We start from the raw sequence: 9,520 nt of genomic DNA on the forward strand, positions 1-9,520 counted from the left end.
GTGCCGGGCGAGCATTGTTTGCCTCCCGCCGCCCCCTGGCTTCTCCCCTGACGAGGCTGCCTCGCCTCAGCCTTGAGGGAGCCCCGCCTCGTCCCGCCCTGTCCTGCCCCTTACCCGCCTCCCCTGCGTCCTGGCGGGTCCCCGGGCTCGATGCGTCGGCCTCTCGGGGTGGTATCATAACGAATGTAGTAGCTGTGGTTCGCAAATGGTCCCGTCTCTCATCTCAGCGGCCCTTCTCCGTCCGCGCACAAGCAGTTCCTGTCATGCGCCGTCAGCCTTGGCTCGCGTAGCTCCACTCCGTCTCGACGCCACTCACCCGTCGCTGTCGCACCTCCCGCCCATGCCGGCTACGATGGCGCCGCATTGCCTCGCGCAAGTCCCCGTTCCCGTCGGCGGGCACAGCACCGGGCTCAGCAGATCCTGAGAGTACGACGTCGGCGACCTGACGCCTTTGATGTCGGCGGGCACGGGGCGGGCCAAGACGGCCGAGATGAGGCACAGCAGTGTCGCGGTGTGGAAGCGCATGGTGACGATTGGGATGGATTGGTTTGTCTTTTGGCGATGGTTGCGCAGGCAGGGGGGGGGTCCGGCCGAGACTTTATGGGCGGCTTCCCCTCTCGATGACGAGGGAGGAGACGAGTAGCGCGTGGCCCCATGTCAGCCGGGTGGGGTCATGTGCAGGAGCTGGGGGATCGCCTTGGTGGCTCTCTGGGGGAAATCGTCGCTCGGGCCGATGCGGACATGTCTCGAAGGAGCGACTTTCCTTGCATCCCCTGCGTGTCGGTCAAGATGAGCCCTACGAGAGGCGGCCTCGTCGCACCGATGCCTGCCGCGATATAATGCGTCGCCGCCGCTTTCTCAGCAGCTCAGCTCGCATCGTCCATCATGGTTGGTGTGCCCAAAAGCGACGGCTGCGCGCCGTGCAAACGCCGTAAGATCGGAGTGAGTGATTGTATCCATCAACAATACCCATGCCCTGACTGCTCACACCCTTTCGCCCTCGCAGTGCGATCGCACGTGGCCCGCCTGCCGCAATTGCCAGCAAGGCCGCCGCGACTGTCCGGGCCCGTCGCTGCGCTACGCCAAATTCGTCGACGAAGGCCCCAAGCAGCGCGCCCGTCGACAAGCCGCCGCCGCCTCCGACAGGCCCTGCAGCGGCGTGGAGCTCGTGCGGGGCCAGGACGCCTTTTGCCGACGAGCGTGCGTCGGCCTACCCGCGGCAATGTCGCCGTCGCTCGCGGACCGGCTGGCGAGGCACCTGGTGGAGACGTTGATGAAGGAGCGCGAGGAGCCTGCGAGCCAGCTTCGCATGTTCGGGCCCTTCATCGGCGAGGTGCCGCGCATGTTGGGCGCCGCTGCAGCCTTGGACAGCGCAGCCAATTGCCTGGCCGACATGCACGCCGTCACGAGGCGCGGCCGCGTTGGCCAGACGGATCCCACGCTGTACGGAACGGCGCTGGCGAGCCTGCGCGCCGCCGTCGCCCACCCGGACGAGGGCCGCTCCACCCTCACCCTGTGCGCCGCGGCGCTGATGGCCATGACCGAAGCATACGTACGTACATACTCAGGCACTTACCTCGAAATAAGCTGACGACCGCCCAGGCCGTCGGCACCTGTGGCACCAACCGCACCTTCATCGCCCATCTTGGCGGCGCCGCCCAGATGCTGAGGCTGCGCGGGCCCGCCGCCTTCCAAGACGCCCACTCGGTCGAGCGTGCGATCCTGCGCGCCGTCACCGTCGGCATCGTGAGTTGTCCCCCGCCGTCAGCCCCTCTCCTCGGCGGCCGCTGACGCCCGCCACAGGCCCTCGACGCCCTCTTCTCCGGTCGCGACAACATCCTGACCGAGCCCGAATGGCACGCCGTGGCCTTTGACACGACCGGCCTCGTCGAGCCGCGCCTCAGCCTGAACCGCATCGCGCGCGCCATGTCGTACCTGCCGGCGCTGGCGCGGGACGCCCGGGCGTACCACGCCGCTCGGCACGACGAGTCGACGGCCAAGGAGCTCCTCGCGCGCGCCGCCTCGCTGAAAGGCATGTTGGCCATGGCGGGGCCCTTCGTCGAGGCGGCGCAGGCCGACCCGGCCCTCATGTGGCGCGCGGGGCCCGACCGGCTCGCCTTCGCCAACGCGGGCATCGCCTTCTCGCTCTGGTTCTTTTGGGCCATGTCGATAGCGGTGGACGGCATCGCGGCGGGGCTGGCGCCGCAACAGCACGACGCGTCGCTGGCTTTGGCGTGCGTGGGACGGGCGCGGCTGCTGCGGGACTCGTGGCCGTGGGCGCGCGGGTGCCGGCCGCTGGGAGCCATGTACCTGGACGTGGGGCTCATCCTGGCGCACAAGGCGCTGAGGCTGTGGGGCGGCGAGGCGGGCGACGGAGGAGAAGTGCTGGAGGCGCTGGCGGGCCTGTCCGAGGGGGCGCGCGCGGCGTCGGCGGGAGACGCGGTTCCCTGGACGGTCGAGCACGTGGAGCGCGTCGGGGCGTGGCTGACGGGCGGCGCAGTCGACGAGCGTGTGGCGCTGCCGCCGAACGGGTTGCGCGTGCCAAGCCAGCGCCAAGCCAGAAGCGAAGGGAGCGATGGGCGCCGTCTCCGCACCGTCGCCGGCTCGCTCCCGTAGCTGCCCCTAGCGCTCCCACCCTCTCCACCACCATGACCATCGTCGCCGTCCGAGGCGTCCTGCCCTACGCCGCCAGGGCCGCCTGGATTCGAGGCCAGCGACCCTCCAACGCCAACGTCGTCAAAAATGACGGCTTCGACTACGTGCGCCGCCTCCCCACCGCCCTGCGCTCCAAGGAGATCGACGACATCCTCCGCTGCCTGGGCCAAGGCGCCCTCGACGCCCACTTCATCCGCTCCATTGCCCCTTCGACCTTCACCGCCGTCCTCGGTCTGCTGCGGCCAGGGCGCATGCTCGCCGATTGGGAGCAGGCCCTCGCTCACAACTGGTGGATCCGTGGCCGACACTATGGCACTTTGCCCTCGCGCTGGCACGTCTACGCCCGCTTCTCCGACCTCGTCGCGAGCCTCGTCGACATTCGCCGACGCGCCGGCATGCCTCTGGGCATGCTCGACTACCGCCACCTGATGCACGCCGCCACCGGCGTCGCCAACTCGGACCTGGCCAGGTCGCTGCTGCTCGCCATGCGACAGGACGGCCTCCAGCCCGACGCCGACTGCATAACCGCCTACCTGCACTGCCTCGTGTGGGACCGCCGCCCGCGCGACCCTGACTTGGGGGATGCCTCGGGCGCCTTCCGAACCGCCCCCATCAACACCTCCCTGCGCCGAAAAGGCAAACACCCCTTCGCCCCGGCGCCCGGAGTCTATGTCGTCGAGGCCGAGGAGGCCTTTCAATCGCTGCTATCGCGCGGCCTGGTTGTCGACGAGGCCTTCATGTGCCACATGATGACGGCCTACGCTCGCGAAAACGACATGGATTCGTGCGTCAAAATCCTCTTCCGCTTCTGGAACGTCGACGCCGAGAATTTCGAGACGCAGGCGAGACCCTACCCGCCCGGCCACCCGCTGCGGCCCACCGGCCGCCTGCTGCACACCATCGCCCATGCTTTCGGCGCCACGAACCGCGTCACCACCAGCCTGCGCATCATCGACCAGGTCTCGACCGCATACGACATCCATATCGGCATCGACGTGTGGGAGGAGATATTCGTGTGGACCTTTAGCCACTCCTGGCCGCGAGGCTCGAGCTCCTTTGGCCTCGCCCACAAGACCGAGCGGCTAACCCTCAAGGCCGTCGAGCAGCTGTGGCAGGTCATGACCAACGAGCCGTACCGCGTCCGCCCGACCTTGAGAATGTACCACCTGTCGATCAAAAACCTGACCCAATTCCAGCGCTACGACATCGTCGTCGGCCGCATCCGAGAGGGCCTCGCCGCCATCCATGCCGACAACGCCACGCTGAGCGCCAACCTGGAAGCCCACCGGTCGGCTTGGCTGGCGCGCGGCCTCGGCGCCGTCCCGAAAACGTCCAAGTGGGCGCTCAAACGGCGACGGATACGCGACGTGGGCGTGGCTCAGCGCAACGCCGTCATGCTGAAGCGGTGGTGCAGGTGGTACTACGAGCAAGGGAACAGGGGCCCGGGCTTCCGGCGCAAGCCGCACGAGGTCCTGCCCGACGGCACCGTCCAAAAGGAGCCGCCCGACAACATGCGCTTCACCCAGCCCTTCTGGGCGTACCGCGACGTCCCGAACTTTTTGGCCGAGTTCGCCAACGTGGGCCCCCACATCGTCACCTACCGCACGCACACTGGATTCGTCAGCATCCGCTTGCGCTGGCATTGGCCGACAGAGGAAGAGCACATGCGGAACCACAGGTTGTTGAGAAAACGGCAGGCGACGTTGATGAAGCAGCATAGGCAGAAAATGAAGCAGTGGCTGCTGGAGCACAAGCAAGAATTGGCCGAGCACGAATTGGCCATGAAGGAGGGTGCCGCGCCCGCCAAGCGGCATAGAGACGGCATCTTTACGTCGTATGATGACGACGAGGACGACTACGGCGAGGACGAGGCCGGTGATAAAGATTGGTGGCGGCGGCGGTAGCAATCCCGGCGAATTTATTTTGATTTTCACTTCTCCTTCTTAACGCAATCTTGAAATAACGAACGAATGAATGGATGAGTTAACGAGCAGGCGTGGAACGGAAACTTGGCAGTGGGGATGATGGAATTTCTGTGTAGTCGCTGCATGGTTTTACTTCCTGCCCGCTCAATGTTCGACTCGCTGCTGTAGGTAGATCTGAACATGCCCGCGACAGCACGCCAAAAGCGGACCTAGCTGGCCGAGCCCTCCACCACATCATCCTCCCCGACCCGTGAAGCTCAAGGAGGTGGTTCTCGCGGCCAACGGTGAATGTACGAGTTGGCACGCAAGCACCGCGTCTACCTACCCATCCACCCACGCCTCATCGATAATTATAGCCTTGCTCGTAATAATTCCCGTAGCAATCCACGTCGCCCCTCATTTCCGTTTTCGGGCTCGGCCTCACCACGCTAACCTCCCCCTCCCACAAGCCCTCCACGTCGGGCTCCGCCTCGCCCACAGCCACCCTCGCCGCATACTTCGCCCGGCACTCCTTGCGGAACGCAGCCACCTCCTTGACAACGTCGAAGCACGGCACCGCGCGCTCCTTGCGCTGCTGGTTCGGCGCCAGCAGCACCGGCGGCGGATCCGCCACCGACGGCAGGATGATCTTCTCGCTGAGCAGCGCGAGCGGGAGCGTGCGTCCTGGCTCCATGCCCGGGATGCCGCACTCCTCGTCGCCGAAGAAGGAGAAGTCGTGCGCGGCCGCCGACCAGAACGCCTCCGAGTCGGCGTCCTCGGTCGAGCTCTTGGTCGGGTACTGCCGCCACGTCGTCGTCGGCTTCTTGGGCGCGTACGCCTCCTCGTCCATGGCCATCTCCAGCACGATGCGCCGCAGCTGGAACTGCGACCGCGCGTACTCGCGCTCCGCCGCTTGCCGGTCTCGCCCCGGCGGCAGCGTGTACGCGATGCGCGCCCGCATCTTGGCGATCGCCACCTCCTCCGCGCAGTCGCTGATGAACTGGATCAGCCGGCGCGCCGACTCGCGCATCGTCGACTCCTTGGGCACGTCGGTGAGGACGAGCGTCTCGATGCGTGCGACGTCGCGAGGATGGAGCGTGTTTTCGGTCGATTGCCTCAGCTGGAGCCGCGAGCGCCTGTCGTTGGCCGCGACAAACAGCGGGCCTTTCTGCAAGGATCTGACGCTGGAGTGCGTGTCCGATCCGTCGAGCGTATCGAGCGTCCCTTCGCCGTCGGCGAGCCGGAGATTTCCCAGGTCGGGCACGACTTCGGGGGCGAAGGCGCTCCCTTTCTTCACCTTTGGAATCTCTGGTCGCTCGACGACGACTCCTGGCTGATTCGAAGGATACTTTTCTGGCATGTAGGGCATATCCCCAGGAAGCTCTGCGATAATCTGGCTGTCTCCGGGCAGCTCTGCTCGCCACTCCTCGCCTGACATCTCTTGGAAAGCGCTGTCGCCGGATACTTCGTGTATTTGATTCGTGACAGCGTCGAGCTCGCGAGCATTCGATGGGGCGTACACGGCCAGATTGCCCTGGAGCTCTTGCCTGCCAGCAGCAAGATCGGCTATTGCAGTCTCCTCGGTGACGACGGCGTGGTTTATCCTCAGGTAGGTCAGCTTCTCCGATGCGTAAGCCTTGATGATTGGAGTCAGCTTTTCCGCGCCGGGCATGGTGAAGCCCGCGGTGGGGTCACTGTCTTCCGGAAATAAGAGAGAGCGAGCCTTGGATCGGGTTATTCCCCTCATGACGGTCCCGGCATCCAGAACTTGGAGTCTCCCTGACCTAAGCAGACCGGATATGCCCTCGACGCTCAAGTGGTTATCCGAAATGTACAAATGAGTAATACCGCCGTCGTATGTGTCGTTTAGTATGGCTGTCCCGGAAAATTCGCCGACCAGCTCAGAACGGACACGCGCATCTAGATCCTCCTTGTTATGCTCGTCAAATATGCGACCTGTTTGCCTTTCCGAGTCTGCCCTCGAAATTAGAGACGAATAAGTGGATTCTGGTTCCTCTGGCGGAGTGTCGCTGGGGCCCAATCGAGGGACGTTCTTGACCTTGAAGCAATTCTCCAAAAGGATTCGTGCACTGTTGTCGGTTAACTGGTTGTCGCGGAGATCCAGGCTCTTCAGTCCCCTCTTCACGGCACGAGCCAGTGCTTCCACCTCTTTGTCCGTCAATCCGATAGACCGCAACTTCAAGATCCGGAGGCTGAAACAGTGGTTAAGCACCGACAAGACATGCGCATCCTTTGCCGACTTGGTCTTGGAGAGATCCAGATACAGAAGCGAGGGAAAGTGCTTCAGCGCCTCGGCCAGGCCGCTGTACGTAGCATTTTTGCAGCACGACGCCTCCAGATAGCGCAGGCCGAAGACAGGAGAGTCGGGCAGTTGTCGCGGGAGCCTGTCCGAGTGCGAGGTTGATGGGAAATTGCTGGGACGGCGGAGGGTGGTGAGGGCGCCATGGTCGAAAAAAGGCAGCTCGCTTACAATCAGCGACTGCAGGCGCGGCAGGCGCTCGAGGATATCGCGGAGCCAGTCCGAGTGCGGGCCGTCGTAGATTTCGGCATGGGCGGGCGGGAAGTGCAGCGTGTGGGTGAGCCATCTCGTGCTCAGCCTGGCCCAGGCGAGGGTGCGCTTGAAGCGCGTGAGGGCGACTAAGCAGCAAGGTCAGGTGGCGAGGGGCAGGCAGGCAGGCAGGTAGATAGGTATGTAGGGCCTAAAAATTACCGTAGACGACGTCGTTTTGCACGCCAAAGTGCGACGCGGGGTTCCCCCAAAGCTGCGGCGTGAATATGTCATGCCACTGCCTGCACACGAGAGCCGCCGAACAGAGGTCCGTCGACGGTATGTATCGGGCAATGATGGTCCAGGGATCGCGCGTGTTGGCGGCCTCGTACGAGGGGAGCACATCGTTCATCGTTGCGTTTCACGGCGCATGAGGCGGCAAGTGTCCCCGGAGAGAGATATAGGTACGGCGCGCATGTACCGCGTTGCGTCGAAGGACCAGAGTTGAGAGAACGAGGCTGTGCCGGCGAACGTGACGCCGAGGTGGGGCAGATGACCCGCGCCGTCCCGCGACGCCGCGCCAACGCCCACCAAGCTTGGGGGCCGATTTGAGGATGAGGTGGAAGTGCTTGCCGCCGAGGTGGCGTCCAGGCCGGTGGGAAGGCGTGCGCGCGTGGCGGTCGGGCCTGGCGACTTGGAGGTATGTCGCCGAACATGGGCCGAGTCACAGATCATATTGCGCAGCTCCAAATTCAAAGTCTTGATAACGCTACGGTGGCCGAGTGGTCTAAGGCGGTGGACTTAAGATATTTTAAGTTTTCCATTGGGGCAACCCGCATGCGTTCGAACCGCATCCGTAGCATCATCTTTTGCATTTTGTTTTGACAGCCTCGCTTCGTTTTTTCCCGCCCTGCATCGCGATCACACGACCACTTCAACCTCTATGTGAAAGGGTGCAACGACCGTGGGAAGAGGGTCAACAGCACTATAGTGGTGAGAACGTCAACGCGTGCTTTTTATTTTCCTCGAGTCTGGAGGCTTTTCCGCACACCTACGCAAGGTTGCGTCTTGTTGAGCCTGCGCTATGTAGCTTCTGGGAATCGCGCTGACTCTTCAAAGTACCTTTGTGACATCTTTTACGTCTTGGTCGCTGGGCATGAAGCACGGCGCACAATACCAGTCTGCTGCAGTATCTAAAAACTACTGGAGTGATGAACTAACATTTACCATCCGTCTCGTTACCCGAAATCTGCATACAGCCGCCGGCCTCGTTTAACGGTACTTTACGCGACTACGCCCTTAGAAAATGAAACGGTGGCTGAAAAACGCTGGGACCTAGTAAGGGCCGAACGTTGTCCGAGCAGTAAACGCGGTTAGGATAATAGTCGTGGTGCTCATCAATCGCCACGAAAACCGAGCCATGTTCCATTACCACTTCATATACGGGCCATCCGTGTAGGGCGTATGGACCGTCTTCGTCGAAATTGAGTTCGTCGAAATACGCAGAGCACAAGTCCCTTCGAGCCTTTTCTAGGTCTTGCCGCGTTCCGTTCAGTTTTTCTTGGACGTAAGACCCAACTTCCTAAGCGCCATATGAGTGGGAGCGTTACTAAAAAAAAGTGGATGATAAAAAAGAGAAGAAGGGGAAAATAGAAAAGAAAAGAAAAGAGAGCCAGGCTTACCTTTACCGCGCGTTCCAAGTAAGACTCCTGTTTGTGAAACATGTCTTTTAAGATGCGATCGAAAGCAGCGAAAACAGAACGCAAGGGGATGCGAAGCTCCGAATTCCCGTAGCTGAACGTTGGCGAGTGGTCAAAAAGAGCAAAGCCCGTGGGAGTTTCCCCTCCTCCAATACTAACGGATACCATGTAGTCGTGATAGTTTTCCATCATGACCTGAATCATTGCGCTGCACCACTCTTCCTCCCACGTGGGTAGACCTGTCGAGGGTTCTCGAAGCCTTTGCAGTTCGGGGTTGCGAAAGGTGGCCATTGTACCGTCAATAGAGTGAAACGCGTACCTTGTTTTGTAACGGTATGGTTCGTATTGGGAGTCTATGTCAGGTGGTCGGCGGCTTTCTAACTCCCTAACTCTCTGTCGAAGAAGGCCATCGGGTCCGTCTTGCTGCACGTTTCTCCCATTGAACGTCCATTCGTCATCAAAGACCTCATACGAACAGATGTTCTTGGCAAATAAGTTTGTCTCATCACCCTATCCACAAGGTTAGGAAAACTTCGACAAACATTGCGGCATGAACACCAAAGCGTGACTGGGCTGATGCCTGCTTCAAAGACGAGTAGCCACAGCTCATGAGGAAGACAAGGGGCGGGACGTTTGTCGTTCTCAAGCTCTTCGAGAACTTGGTTCGAACGGACGGTCTATGGAGTTGAGTTGAGTTGAGTTGAGTTGTATTCATTTACCCTGACCCATCGCCCTGAGCGATATGCAGGCTA

At 62.0% G+C, this 9,520-nt stretch overlaps 6 protein-coding genes and 1 non-coding gene across 7 annotated transcripts; 4 read left to right on the plus strand and 3 right to left on the minus strand.

Moving 5' to 3' along the window:
- Window positions 1-100: 100 nt before the first annotated feature.
- K452DRAFT_321565 (uncharacterized protein) lies at window positions 101-942 on the minus strand. Its single transcript, XM_033544407.1, has 2 exons — window positions 317-942; window positions 101-258 (listed from the first exon to the last, which is right to left on the minus strand). The coding sequence occupies exons 1-2, from the start codon at window positions 523-525 to the stop codon at window positions 219-221; spliced, it is 249 nt and encodes an 82-aa protein (XP_033393662.1). The 5' UTR covers window positions 526-942; the 3' UTR covers window positions 101-218.
- On the plus strand, window positions 605-874 carry K452DRAFT_291291 (uncharacterized protein). The gene has a single exon (XM_033541147.1). The coding sequence runs from the start codon at window positions 655-657 to the stop codon at window positions 838-840; it is 186 nt and encodes a 61-aa protein (XP_033393663.1). The 5' UTR covers window positions 605-654; the 3' UTR covers window positions 841-874.
- K452DRAFT_301663 (uncharacterized protein) lies at window positions 886-2,616 on the plus strand (the record flags this gene model as incomplete). The annotated part of the gene is made up of 4 exons (XM_033542485.1): window positions 886-942; window positions 1,007-1,552; window positions 1,603-1,746; window positions 1,804-2,616. The coding sequence occupies 4 exons, from the start codon at window positions 886-888 to the stop codon at window positions 2,614-2,616; spliced, it is 1,560 nt and encodes a 519-aa protein (XP_033393664.1).
- A 32-nt stretch (window positions 2,617-2,648) lies between these two features.
- On the plus strand, window positions 2,649-4,559 carry K452DRAFT_301664 (uncharacterized protein; the record flags this gene model as incomplete). The annotated part of the gene is made up of 1 exon (XM_033542486.1): window positions 2,649-4,559. One exon carries the CDS (start codon window positions 2,649-2,651, stop codon window positions 4,557-4,559), a length of 1,911 nt encoding a protein of 636 aa, XP_033393665.1.
- A 361-nt stretch (window positions 4,560-4,920) lies between these two features.
- K452DRAFT_235246 (uncharacterized protein) lies at window positions 4,921-7,480 on the minus strand (the record flags this gene model as incomplete). The annotated part of the gene is made up of 2 exons (XM_033537417.1): window positions 4,921-7,217; window positions 7,291-7,480. 2 exons carry the CDS (start codon window positions 7,478-7,480, stop codon window positions 4,921-4,923), a joined length of 2,487 nt encoding a protein of 828 aa, XP_033393666.1.
- Window positions 7,481-7,836: 356 nt separating this feature from the next.
- K452DRAFT_t136 lies at window positions 7,837-7,930 on the plus strand. Its single transcript has one exon. It is a non-coding gene; the product is annotated as a tRNA-Leu (tRNA).
- Window positions 7,931-8,359: 429 nt separating this feature from the next.
- K452DRAFT_361676 (uncharacterized protein) lies at window positions 8,360-9,059 on the minus strand (the record flags this gene model as incomplete). Its single annotated transcript, XM_033546443.1, has 2 exons — window positions 8,360-8,650; window positions 8,751-9,059. The coding sequence occupies 2 exons, from the start codon at window positions 9,057-9,059 to the stop codon at window positions 8,360-8,362; spliced, it is 600 nt and encodes a 199-aa protein (XP_033393667.1).
- Between the last annotated feature and the right edge of the window lie 461 nt (window positions 9,060-9,520).

The sequence above is a fragment of the Aplosporella prunicola genome (genome assembly GCF_010093885.1).
Source record: "Aplosporella prunicola CBS 121167 unplaced genomic scaffold K452scaffold_26, whole genome shotgun sequence".
Taxonomy (NCBI): Eukaryota; Fungi; Ascomycota; class Dothideomycetes; order Botryosphaeriales; family Aplosporellaceae; genus Aplosporella; species Aplosporella prunicola.